Source organism: Notolabrus celidotus, chromosome 12, assembly GCF_009762535.1.
Source record: "Notolabrus celidotus isolate fNotCel1 chromosome 12, fNotCel1.pri, whole genome shotgun sequence".
In the NCBI taxonomy this organism is placed as follows: domain Eukaryota; kingdom Metazoa; phylum Chordata; class Actinopteri; order Labriformes; family Labridae; genus Notolabrus; species Notolabrus celidotus.
The window spans coordinates 5841138-5855132 of NC_048283.1; the positions used below are offsets into that span (position 1 = coordinate 5841138).

At 43.0% G+C, this 13995-nt stretch overlaps 1 protein-coding gene across 1 annotated transcript in view; it reads left to right on the plus strand.

Moving 5' to 3' along the window:
- Positions 1-13995, plus strand: part of LOC117823513 (raftlin-like) — a 185360-nt gene that overhangs the window by 66996 nt on the left and 104369 nt on the right. The window contains exon 3 of the mRNA XM_034698722.1: positions 12942-13119. Coding sequence (XP_034554613.1) covers positions 12942-13119 — 178 coding nt within the window. The remainder of the gene's footprint in view (positions 1-12941; positions 13120-13995) is intronic.

A 13995-nucleotide genomic window follows, 5' to 3' on the forward strand; every position in this document is an offset into this window, starting at 1 on the left:
TAATGACGGTGGGGCGAGGCAATCTCATTGAATGAGACGTGGTGAATCGGAGCAGCAGGATCAGAAATCAGAAGCAGCGGGTGGATAATATATGCCGGGCTATTTTCACCCTCATGCAAATGCGGTGGAACCATTTCTCCCAGAGGCAGAGCACGGTGGCGTGTGTGTGTGTGTGCAGAGCCCCGGCGCTTCAATCTTTCAGCTTATTAATTTCATATTTACTCATTTATTTTTAAATGTGTTGAGTGATGGAAATGCGGCAGGCTGCAGCTCAGAGGTGCTTACATGGCAGATGGGTTTAAAAGGGGAAGTGAGCCGGTGTCAGAGGCAGGATTTCACATTCAAACTTGAGGGATCTTTCGTCTTTGATTATTCATGGAAAGCAAGGAATATCCATGGAAAGTTGACATGGTGTCTTACTGCGCTGCTTATTCAATAGAGAAGCCTCACTTGATCAGTTCTGTGCTGTTATGCTCAGAGGCATTTTTTTGTGACAGGGTTAAATGTCTCCAAACAGTTTTCTTTCTAAGTATTTACAGCTGTTTCACAGTAAGCCAGTATCTTTTCTCTTTACACATCTAACAGACTATCCAACCAAGTGAGCATGCAGGAGCGTGTGAGAAAGCCTGACTGCTAATGTTTGAGATACATTCTTAACTCGTGTTGCAAGGGTCACATACCATATCTTTATACGGGAGCAAGATCTGTAAGTGGAGTGCATTACTTGTCTAAGGACCCAACTTCAGTTTCCATCACAGAATCACAAATCCGTATTCTCGTTAAAGGGCAGCAGGGGGGCACTCAACAGGTTCCATAATTGAGCATGATCATAAGCCCCCTATGGAGAAAATGACCCTACTCCTCAGCTGATTTATGCGCTAAATAACAATGGCCATAAAAACGTAATGCCCTTAATATCGTCTTTCAAGTCCTCACTAATACAGAATCTAAGTCACTTTGTAAAACTCTGGTGCACCTTTGAATACAATAGACAATAAACCAGGACATGCTTTAGAGCGTGACAACCTTTGATAGACCAGTTGCTTCCACTGCAATCCGTCAACCTGACAGAGATGAAGCCGGTAAACACACCCCACACTCCGAGTCTGACTCTGGCAGAGTCAGCTAATGGTGCCGCTAACAGCTTGGTTTACTTCTGCTATATTTGGCAGCAGCGACTTTAGCAGAGTTACCTGTCCATCAGGAACCATGTCTCACTTAAGTTTTGTCCTCTGTGATATCTGGACATGCAGCGCTTTTCCTTTTTGAGGTTTATAACTGTTTGCATCATTCATTCATTCGCAGCATGTTTGCTGTTAATGCAGTTGTTTCAGATTTTTTTGCAGAACGTTCTTTCATCAGCAATTTGGCTTCTGCGAAGATAATTGACATGTTGCACTTTACATCAAGGTGCTGCAGTGACCAATCATGTGCATGGTCTCACTTCTGGCGTGGTGTATTTCTACAGATAATAAGATAAGTGTTGCTGTGACAGCTTTTCAAGGTTGGACACCACTGTGCAATGTTTTGGCCTGTGATAAGTCTTTAAACTCATAGATCTTTTTCTGACTTTACTTTTTTTGGGGCTCAGAGGCAACAAGTTTCCAGCAATACATACTTCTTCTTGTGTGCTTTTCTTTTCCTCTGGAATATATTTATAGACATTTTGAAATATATTTACAAAGTGTACAGTGAGACTCTGCATAATGAACAAAAGAATCAGAGCATATCCATATCCCAATCCCTCTTCTCCCACTGTTTCCCCGTAGAGCAGCTTGAATTTCATACTCATAAAAAGACTGAAACCCTGGAGTACAACAGGCAGGTACTTCAAGCTGGGTTTTATATAAGGTGGTTGTGGTGGAGGTGGCGGTGGTGGTGGGTGGGGGAATGTAGAATAATAATTTGGAGTGTTTTTTCAAAGTGCTTTTTGGAATGCATTGGTTTAAATTGGAGCTGCACTGTGGTGCAGTGGTTAGCGCTGTTGCCACACAGTAAGAAGGCTCCTGGTTCCAACACCAGGACCAGGAGGCTTTCTGTGTGGAGTTGACTTGTTCTCCCTAAGCATGCATGGTTTCTTTTTGTTGGTCACTCTAAATTGCCTGTAGATATGTATGCATGAGTGGTTGTTTTTCACTTTAGTCTTGTGATAGGATGGCAACCTGTCAAGGGTGTACCCCGCCTCTCAACCAATGACAACTGTGATTGGCTCCGACCCCCTGTGACCCTGAATGGGATATATAGCGTATAGATTATGGATGGATGTTGAAATTGCTCAAAACACCTTGAGAGGAAGTGTTTCCTGTGGGTTGTGGGTTAAAGAGTCAGTTGAAGAAGCACACTAGCCACATGTCAAAAAACTTTTAAATGCATGGCAGTAAGTGGGCTGCAGAGGTACCTTCTTCCACATTGCTGCAGCTGGGAAGACTGAAGGTGAAACTACACAAAAACAATCAAACAATGACTTGTATCTTTGCAGTAGATGGTGCTTACATCATTAAACCCTCTGTTGGTGAAAGTCCAGAGTGACACACATGGCAAGTGAAGCTTTCTTCTCCCTCGTTGGCCTCGTGTGAGTCATTTGTGTGTTTGCGTCAGTTACTGGTTAGTTGTTAAGTTGTTTCTGCACCAGTCATTCAGAAATGTTAGACTCCTCTCACTCCTCCTCTCATCCTTCTCCTTCTCCTTCTTCTTACTTCTTCATCTATTTGTGTTGTTCACTTAATCTCCATGTGTATGGAATCATGTTTTGGATTTTATCCAGGTAGGAGACACTTTCAATGAGGGCATCTGCTAACTCCAAGTAATGAGTCATATCAATATGTGTGGCCGTGTGTGTAGAAGGTCAGCTTCGGAGAAATGAGCAGTGTGTTTATTATTTATTCTGCTCGTCAGATGAACTCTCTCACGCATGCATATTCAAACTGCATGTGTACATCTTCACTCTGAGCTGTTCACACACACACACACACACACACACACACTCTCTCCTTCTCTCTCTGAACATACACCACCTGCTCACTATTTAACTCTCTCCTCACAATTAAAGCTGCTGTTGGTAGTCGTGATATAAACATCAGTTTGGAGAGAGATTTCGAATGTCAACACTACCCCTCCCCACCAGATTTCCCCTCACTCACCTCCCCCTCCCCTCTCTGCTCCCGTAACCCCGCCCACAAAAGATTGTCATGCGCGTTCTATGCGGAAGTAGTGGCTTCCCAGCCAATCAGGGCAACGTAGTGGGGCGGCCACTCGACCAATCAGGACAGAGGGTTGTGGAGTAGCTCTGATTGTTCCGCCATAATATCATATTAATTAACTTACAGATGAGTACCGATGGGCATTATGACCTTTTCTCCAAACCCAGCAGAAACAAAAGTACAGTTTTTTACACCATTCCTGACAACAGCAGCTTTAAACAGAAACATTTTCATTTTCAGCATCATAACATGCTTCTCTCTTTTGATTCCTGGCTGAGACGTCAAGTTTTCTCAACCGTTTTCTTATCTTATCATGATTAATGATAGTTCAGTATTTCCTTTTATGTTAATTCAAACATCATAATCTGTTGGGCCAGGTGTACACTGGGGCGAGGAACAAAGAAAGTGAGAGTGCTTGTATCTTGTTGTGTATCATAATGCTTTCTTCATATCTGCAGGAGAAAACATCCTAAAGGGCATCTCTGAATTCAGCAGTTAAAAAGAGTGGAGTAAGCTAATGCTACACTAACATGGCTTACTGTATAGATCTGGAGCTGGAGAGCCAACCCTCATTTGTTGTCAACTGATGTTCCCTCCAGCACAGTTTCCAGTCATCCCTTTCCTCCATACATCTAGCAGGCTCACCAGTGCTTTCTGCACCAGCGTCTCTCTGTTGTCATCTGGATTTTAGTGCATCCACTGCATTGCTGAGCTGCCCCCTGAGTGTGGAAATACTAGGCCTACATTCCTCAGTGTTTTGTGATAATTAGTTTCTTGAGAACCCCTGGTTTCTCTGGCAATGACTAGCCAACTTCATCCTCATTGACACTTCTTCCTCACCCACTTTCTGTAACCCCGCCCCCATAGCTTCTTGATGGTGACATAAGCATCCTGGTTGATGTCTTGAACCATATGCACCATTAAGTCAAGCATCCATCCAGCATCGGGGACTTCAGGGTCCAGCATTCACATCTGTGTAGGAGAAGAGTAGAGGCCGAGCTTGTATGTCTGGGGAGGTTGGACTTCCACATACTGGCTGTACTTTTCAAAGCCTCCCATGCTAGAGGCTTCCTTTACTTTAAAGTCCTGAACTGACATGCTAATCCATGACCCGAGATATTTGGTACTTTCAGTTCAGTACCCCCTGTTGTCCGTAAAGGTCGACGGTCCTGGAGGATGTTAGCGATGACCTCAGTTTTCTTGGCATTTAGCTGGAGCCCTTCGCACACTGGAGTCCACTTCCAAGAGAAGTTCCTGTACTTGTTCCAGCTGGTCAAATAGCAGGCTAATGTCACCAGTTGACCAGGTCTGTAAAGCTTAGTGATTTCAGTTGACACAGAATGGTTGTAACATTAGTTTCTGTGGTTTAAAAATATTGCAGAGGTGCAATAACAAGCAGTGGTGTATGTTTTCTTGATGTTGGTAGCGCTGATTGACTGAACTGTGTTTGAAGGCCCCGTTTAATGCCAATCACTTCACCTCAGACTGCCTCAACAATGAGGACAGACCACAGAAAGTTACAAACAGAAGGAAAGAAAGTAGGAATAAAACTAAGACTTTAAGGAACCACTCAGAGAACCGTGGCTGCAACACAACAGCTTCCTCCTCCTGTTCGGGGTCAGATTCTGGATCATGCGTGTGCACTGGTGTGGGTTCTTCTGGAGCGCTTACCAGATTTGTTGAGGTGTTTTTCCACCTCTGCATCCGTTTGCACCCTCATACAACATTCAGGCAGATAACCAACAGTGCACCTCAGCTGAAATGACCTTTAAGTTACAATGAGCTGTTAGATGGTGCTTTTGATGTTAGCAGAGCAACACCGTACAAAAATTGAGAACAGCTTAAAGACGATAGATGTCACAATATTGACCTGTATACTTTAAAGAGAGTTAAAGTTAGAGATAACAACAAACATGGAAAGTTTGCTGATTTCTGAATGATAAACTCGTAAGCCCAAATGTGAATGAGAATTTTTTCTCATGATGGCTTTTGGCATTTAAGTTCAACAAACTGTAACAACTGAGAATTAAACTCAACATTACAGTTGGAGCTGTCACCACAGCAAACCGCCTAATTTCTACATTTTGGGGAGCACTGTTTACCTTTAAAGGCACGAGTGTTTACCTGTGAAGTTACACAATCACTGGGTTTGACATAAAAACTTTTGATCCTCACACAACAAAAAAGTTATTCATCCCCCTGATGTGTCATCCAGCATGAGCAATGAGCAAAGACTCGTGCATCTCCCCATTAGCCTGAAGACACAGCCATCACTCCCTCTTCATACATTCATACATACATTCCCCCCTGTTTTGTTTCCTTCTGTGTTTAATAGCGGTGTCTGTTTGACGGCTCAGCGCTAACACAATTTTCCAGAAAACCAATTTGTTGCTTGTCAGCCAGACGCCCCCCTTTTTTTTTCTCATTATGTGTCACGAAGCGATTTGTTCCTGTGAGTTTAAGGCTCTTCTGTGTTGATATGTGCAAGATTTTTCTTCCAGGGTAAACAAAAAGACGGAACGAAGTAATTGGCTGCCAGTTTGCCATGTAAGGTTCCCCAAGATTGCCTGTTTGATCATGGAGCGACTCCTTCAAAGGCCTTAAGATTCACCATATAAAACATCAACGCTGACACTTAGACGCAGCAGTTTTTATGGCAGTTAATTTGCTCTCATCTACGTAAACAAAGAGATTCTCCTTGGATAACATGATTTTAGGGCAAAGTAACCACAGTAAACAACCTTACACAAGCATGAGAATCACCACTGGGCACCCCTTCACTCTGGAGACAGAATGATAAATAAAATTGGTCTGATAAATAAATGTAGGGCCTGTGTGTTTAGAGGCCTCTGGATGTGATTATTAGCAGCTCACACAGCGATTAAAGCCAACTTAAGAAGTCGCCAGCGGCTGTGTTCCCTCCGCCTAATTGAAACCATTCCTTATTTACTCATCTCAACTAAGGGGATCAGAGAGCAAGCAAAGACGGTTTCATTTTCTACTTAATATCCACGGCCCTGAGAATCATGTGCACACGATGGGCACCGGCATCCCTCGGGGGGGAAAAGGACAGGGTGTTCATGTCGCAACCGAAATGAAGAAGGAAGGAAGGAAGGAGGGAGAAAACAAAATCAGAGATAGCAGAAGGATTAATCCCATTTCTAAAGGCAGCCAACAGTGGAGGGAAAGGGGGGGAAGAAGGGAGGATGGAGTGGCAGAGGGGAGGGGGAGAAGAATATGTTTCACTCGTTGCGATGGCAGCCTATTTCTTTGTGTTAATTCCTCCACGCCTTTTAACTTCTAAAGCTCCTGCATTGTGGCGCACTAGGACAGAGTGTGATTGAGAAATTTGGAGGAGTATTTTTAGCCAAAGCAGTCACTTGCCTTCAGGGGACAGCATATGATTTTTTTCCCCCTTCCTCTTCTTCCCTTCTTCCTCTTCTGTTTCTTTCGTGGTTTCACAATGAACCTCTGGATTTGTGCCCGCGAGGAAGAGTTGGGATCTGAACTGAATCAGCGCTCAAGCTACATCACAGGAGCTGCCTCCTGATTGGCGCTCGCAGGCTTGTTCCAGAAATGTTTTTTTTTTTCTTCTGCACTGTTGCAGTCTTGATGATGTAGTGTGGCACGGTGAAAGCACGACACATCATTGTGTTGCAGCCTGAGTCAGATGGTTGAAAAGTGTCACATATGGGCTTCAGATGCATTTGTCTGCCAGGGGAAGTGTGGTGTGTCAAGGTGTAAAGGGTGGGAGGTTTAAAGGATTATTATAATCTCATTTCTGCAGAATTACAGCTTTAATCAATTACAGATATTGAAAAGACGGATCAGATTAGAGATAGAACAGAGAGTTTCTTTTTTTAACAGCTCAAACACTCAACACTTACGGGAAGGAGTTGAACACTTGGACACAAACAGGCAATTAAATATAAGCATTCTTTTATGATAATGTTTTTACTCCTTTCTCCAGAAACACAGAAAAACAAGAACATTAGCTTAGCATGGCTACATTTAGACAGACAGATCCACTTAATGACGCATGCAGTCGCCGATGCATGAGACATAAATGGTAAATGGACTGCACTGAGAGAGCTTGTTCCTCGTCTTGCAACCACTCAAAGTGCTGTCACACTGCATGTCACATTCACCCTTTCACACGTTCACACACTGTTGGCAGAGGCTGCTGTACAAAGTGCCAATCTGCCCATCACTACTTATCTAATCACTTACACACGTTCACAACCTGCAGGCTCACACTCAGGGGCAATGTGGGGTACAATGTCTGCCCCAGAACACTGCAAGAGATCAACTGCAGGAGACTTAAACATGTTTACATGGTACAAAACAAAACTACAACTCACCTGTCATGATTATATGTAGGCTAATTGTTCAACATAAATAGAGGCGTGGCTAGTTTGTCTGACATGATCACTTTGTTACTGTTTGTCACGCGGCAAGACTTTAGCCTCAGCGCCACCTCTTTGCTGGTTATTGTAGCTGGTACACTGTCAACTGTCTGCACCAGATTTCTGAGTTTTGAGGCTAACTAGAAATCTTACATTTGAGCCAACTGATTAGTTTTTGTTGAGATAACTTATCATTCATATGTAGTGTAACTTAAAGTTTTGAGTTCTACATTCTAAGAAGTGAAAGTTGTGCCAACTTATTATTGTTTGTTCAGAAAATGTCCCTTTGTTACTCCACGTTACTGCACCGTTTTCCCACTTGCAAGGTAGCTAGCTAATGTTCAAGGCGGCTAACTATTGGTAATGACCATGACTTATTAAACTAACTAACACAACAAATTAAAGTTACATTAACTGGTAATCAACTCACCATCAATTGACCAACTGTAAAGCTAGAGTTTCAATACAATACTCAAACAAAAACTCACCTATAGGGTGATAAAATCCACACAGGACAGGAGAGATGGCGCCACATGTGGGGAATTGAAAGTGTGGAAGACACCTATAGATTTGAGTTGGAGACCCCGTTCTTTGCCTGAAGCATACTCAAATAATTTAGCCGAGCCTCAAACACATAATTTGAAGTTCTGCCAACCTAACTTATGAAATGAGACCAACTTTACACAACACACTTAATACAGGTGGTTGAGATAACTACTTTGATGTAGTTTGAAACAAAATGGAACATTTTTGTCATTTTTACTTAACCAAAAAAACATTTTCAGGCCAACATTTTAAAGTTTTCATTTTTACAGTGTAGTAGTGTGGCAATATTAGGCAACATTGGCTCATGAAGAATAAGAACGTGCCCTGGATCTGCAAATCCTGAGAGATCATAGTGTCTGCACATTCTGTTGTCATCTGGATTTTAGTGCATCCACTGCATTGCTGAGCTGCCCCCTGAGTGTGAAAATACCAGGCCTACATTCCTTAGTGTTTTGTGATAATTAGTGTATGCTCCATTACTTAAAGGAACAGCAAAGCTCTCATGTTTCTCTTCTATAATTCTACTTTGCAGGAGTTGGCCAAATTGCACACATAGATTAAACCTTTTCTAAAAGGTACTTTGGCCTGCTCACCTTGTTGAGGTTCTAATGCCCTATTACAACCCACTCACTATCCATTATCCCTCACAGAAGTTCAAAAACAGGACTTCATATCTTGTAAACGAATAGCAATACAAATACGCATCAAGCTTATTTCAGGACAGTTATAGCGAGTTAAAGGATGGAGGGATGAAAGAGCTTTGATTTTAGCTTAATTTTGAAGTACTTGAGCTGCATTCATAATATCTTCAGTTTGTTTGGTGCTATCATTGCTGATTCTCAGACCAGACACTCACAAAAAAACAACACTCTGCTCCACCCACACTCCGTCTCTCTGACCTCCCACTGAACTTCTATGCTCTGACTTTTCCCATGAATCTGAACCTTTCCCTCTGTATAGTCTCATTGACACTAATTAGCCAAAGCGGCATTTCCCACGTCTTGTGACAGCTCATACATACAACCAGGCCTCCTCTGCTTCTCTCTCTCACACGCTCCTTTCCTCCTCTCCCTGATCTCCTGTTTTGCATCCAGCTCTTTGTCTTGGCACTCTCCCATGTGCCCCAGCTGTTTGGCCTACAGTAAATGTCGCCTCGTACTGCGTGCTGCAGGGATCCCAGCCGTCACGCAACCGGGAGCCAAGCAGTGTCTCGATTATCTTCTCTCTAAATTTCCTCCTCTGTTTTGACCTCTCTATCATTTCTCCCTCTATCTTTTCTCTGCATCCTTCTCTCTCCCTTTCCATTTTCACATGTAATTGCTCCTCTTCCTGAACCTGAATTACTCCCCCCCCCCCCCCCCCCCCCTGCACTCATTACCATACGTCCTGACTGGCTGATGCTGCCTGACAGAAGCTGTGTGTGGTTTGTCGTAACACAGCTGGCTGCTCCCTGAACCAGGCGTCACCAGCGGCTGTCTGCTGGAGGTTTTCATCCCACGGGGGAGTACTGGGGAGAAAGAAAGAGGGGAAATATTCCTTGTAGTAAGAACCATGCAGCAGCCTTGTCCCTAACTTTGCTCTTCTTTTAAAACAGTCGGCCACTCGCTGATTGCGTCTCATTAATGTCATGCTCCTGTCTGCTGTACTTGGACAGTTATGAGAGGCTGAGAGGGAATCAAAGCCGGCATCAGAAAATAGAGAGCTGCAGTGATACGGAGCCTCAGCAATCAGCCCTGATTGGATTTTGATCCACTCTTATTAACTCCCAGATTGAGGGGATGGAGCGAAAAGCGTGATGCTAATTGCCAAAACAAACCGGGAATGACTCAAAAATCACTGTCGGGATCTGAATTGCAAATCCAAGCATGCTTTTTTTTTCATTTTATTTTCATGCAAAGCAATTTTCTTTCTTGTCTAACACTTCGGTGCCTCTCCTTCTCTGTTATCTATGAAAAAAATGAAGCTGTGCTGGAGCCCTACTCCAAAAGCAAAGGCCTCATACATAAATTAAGTGGAATGATAATAAAAAAAAGCTGCTAACTGCTGTGAAACAGGACTTTTGTGATTTGTATTGTGCGACAGAAATAGTTCAGAACTGCGAGAACTACTGTGGAAAATATTTCTCAAGCAGTTTCTGTTCATCACTTTACTTTGGGATCATCTGAAACTGTACACAATGGGTGTTTCTCGCTCACTAGGAGGACACATGGAACAACTGATTCTCTGCTGGGATTTTTGTTTGGGCTGTAAATGTCAAACTTCAGGTGCAGGAAAGGAAGAAAAACTGGAACCAAACACTTGCTGGAGAGAATTAAGGATTTATCAAGTCTGTGTGAGAAGGTAGATTTGTATTTTGCAAGGCAGGTGATTGGCAGTCACATGAAAGTGTTTTGGCAACCTTTGAATGAGAAGAGTAAGTGGTGTTGTAGCTGTGACAGAGGGCAGAGCAGAGACGCACACAGGCAGGCAGAAGGGCAACTTCAGCTGCAAGCAAATGTCATTCAGCGCCTTCCTGCACGTTAGTGTGGAGATGTAGTCGTGTTTTTAAGTTCTTTGGAGCTTAAAGCTGGGGTTGGTAGTCAGATTTAGAAACTGAAGTATCTGACAGGAAATAAATAACTGACGTAAAACAAGTTAAGGAGAAAACTATGGTGTCCCAGACTCTCAAGGAAATTAAGATTGAGACCCCCTTCCTGTTTAGTGACTTGCATGGATAAGTTGTGTGACCCTTAGGCCAGCAGAGCCAAGGAGAGTACAATAAATGACTAGATGTTAAGATAAGTTTGGACTCTGTAGTATGTTACTGGCTCGCAGACCATAAGAGGTGCTGGTAAACTGCAAACAGCAAGACACAGATTGACACGCTGTCTTCCAGGCATTATGCTATGCTTGTCCAATACTGGTATTGTTTTCTTGTAATAAATGCATTACTAAACAAGCAAGCCAGTGTCACGGAGATTCCTTCTGCATCTACACATCACGGGCGGTCAAGATACGACAATACACTTTTTGTTATACTGGTTAAAATGATCTTCATGTACCGATGGCAATCAATAATAATATATAATAATAATGTGTTCCTAAAAAAGAGCGAAAAAGAGCCGCTATCTACACCCGGAGTAAACCTGGGAAAACACCAACCAATCCCCGTCTTCAGGGTCCAATTTATGAAACCAATGAAATCCCATCCTGCCGTTCTGCCCGCCTCCTGCCCGTACATTCCCCCGGCATGCACTCCCCGTCTCCTGCCTCTGCTTCCCCTGCCTCTACTCACTGCCCCTCTGGCTCAACCTCGGGCCTGTCCCCTCTGACCCGATGAGGTGCTTTGCTAAGGACTGTAGTCTGGATCAGAGTCTAAAAAGCTCTCACCACGGGGGCTCTGACAAGCAAAAGAATTAATGACATTTAGTAAGTCCTACAGAACTTTTAGATGTATTATATGTACTATAGCTTTTCTCCTGATATCGTGTCACCTGTACAACTGGATAATACTTGGGGTTAGACGGAGTCCTGAGGAAATGCTACATTCAAATCCATGCTAGTTTTCTGTGACTACCAACCCTAGCTTTACCTGCTGAAACTTCTCTTTCTTTAGTTTGGCTGCTTTTTTGGTTAGCGCTGGTGCTAACAGGCACAGACTGCAGCGCACAGTCAGGTCTGCAGAGAAGACCATTGGAGTCAGCCTGCCCTCCATCCAGGACTTGTACCGGTCAAGGACCAGGAAGCGGGCCAGTAACATCTCTGCAGACCCCTCACACCCTGGACACTCACTTTTCAAACACTGTAACAACGTTACAGAGCTCTGAACGCAAAAACATCCAGACACAGGAACAGTTTCTTCCCTCAGGCCGTCACACTGATGAACACTTAACACTGTGTCATAAACTAGCTACCTCATGGACAGAGCCACCTTCATCCTTGCACTATTGCACGTTATCATGTTTGTCAATTGTTTCTTTTTATTGCACTCGTGCCTTTTGTACTTTTTATTAGTACTTGATTTTTAGTGTCTGTCTATTTATGTTTGTACAGGGAGTACGCAAACATAAAGATTCTTTGTATTCTTGAGATGCATTGTGATTAAAGTCCTTTCTGATTCTGATTCTTCTGCTCACTCTCTTTACTAAATCTCCATGTCAATCCACCAACACTGCCTGCTCTCTCTTTCTTTTCTCGCTCATGGCAGCTCCTGGTTGGAAATACAGCTGATCTGATTGTTTTTGTTTGTAAGCGTCAGTGCTCTTTGATACTAAACTTAAAAATGTCTGATTGTGTTGATTTAAAGCATGTGATATTGAAAAGTATTGGAGTACCGAAACATTTTTACAACCTTAGTCTGGGAAAAGGAAGAAAATAGAAATGACTTGCCAGTTGAAATCAAATCTTACAACTAGAGTTTAACCTTGAAGCTCTACATGGAAATGTGTCAGTTTCCCAGAGAAAGTCTCCCGTCATAATTCAAGTTGTTTTCTTCTTGATATTCTGCAGCAAATTGTTAAGAATAAACAGAAGAATAAGGGCATTATTGACACTATCTGGTACTGACACTATGGCAGACAGATGAGAAATACAGTAAACTCAATTCTCATTAACAGAAATCCAAATGAAGAGTCCAGCTTGTTCAGTTTGATAAGCGAGAGACTTTTAACTTTCAGCAATCATACAGATAATCATGAGCGTTCAGTAGAAAAGTTTTGTGCGTGTAAACTTTAAAAAGATTTCTAGTCAGATATCCAACAAACTTCAGCAGTCAGAAACTTTATTTCTTTTCCTGTTTGTTGTCTCTCAGGCGGGACGTCCACGCTGCGTCTCTCGTCGGTGAGGGAGCTGCCCGGGCAGCTGCAGGAGCTCTACCAGGAGGGCTTCGTCCTGGCAGCAGTCCACCCGTTCATCCACCCCTGTGGACCAGAGTCCAACAGCCCTCAGCACCAGCTCTACAGGGCCATACTGGTCCGACTCAACGACGGGTAAGAGCCACTCAAGACTGATGTCTGACTTTTAACCGTGTGTTTATGTGAGTGATGGGGATATATTTATGAAGGAGAAGAGGTTCAAAACATTGTTAATCTAAAGGAAACTTAAACATCCAGTTTCTGCAGACAAATTGGTGGTTAAGGATTAGAAACAATAGCCTTATTGCAGATTCTTTTCCAGTGAAACAATGTCTGCAAAAGTATTATTAGCTTAGTCTCTCCATTACTTTGTCTGCTCAAGCAAGATAAAGGCCATGCTCGGTATAATTGTTTAAGCTGGTACTTTACGCTAATTGTTTTTCCCTTTCTAAAGAGTTTTATTGAAAAATTCTTGGCTTTATGAAAAGAGAAGATCATGCATGGACCGTCATACACCTTTCCAGATCTCTGTAACCCAAACATTATGTTTCCTAGGACTCTTGCTTGCTTTTATCAGGGCTGAATGTTGTGTTCGTCAAACCAGTGTTTTGCAATCTTGAACCTCCTCTCTATCAGTTCGAGTAATAGATATGTTGTGAAAAACACACAGTTGTTGCAGATGTTCCATGTCTCACTTTAGTGTAGCTTGGACCCAGTCAAAAACCTTTCCTTGTGGTCTTTTGAGGAGTACAGTGACATAGTTTGTATTCCAGAGAAGCTACAGACTGTTTCAGTGTGGTTGTCTTGTCTCCAGCTTTGCTTGTAATCCAAACTAGTTCAGTCACTACACTTCAAAATGTCAGCTGCATCCAAAAGTTTATGTGAGGATGTGAGAGGATGTTTCGGGGGGGAAGACACATTTTTATGTGCTTTGGCTGGCATGAATGCTCAGTTTAAATCCTCCAACCCAGAGTATATGGCAGCCGGAGGGATGCAGTTGCTGTGGTGATA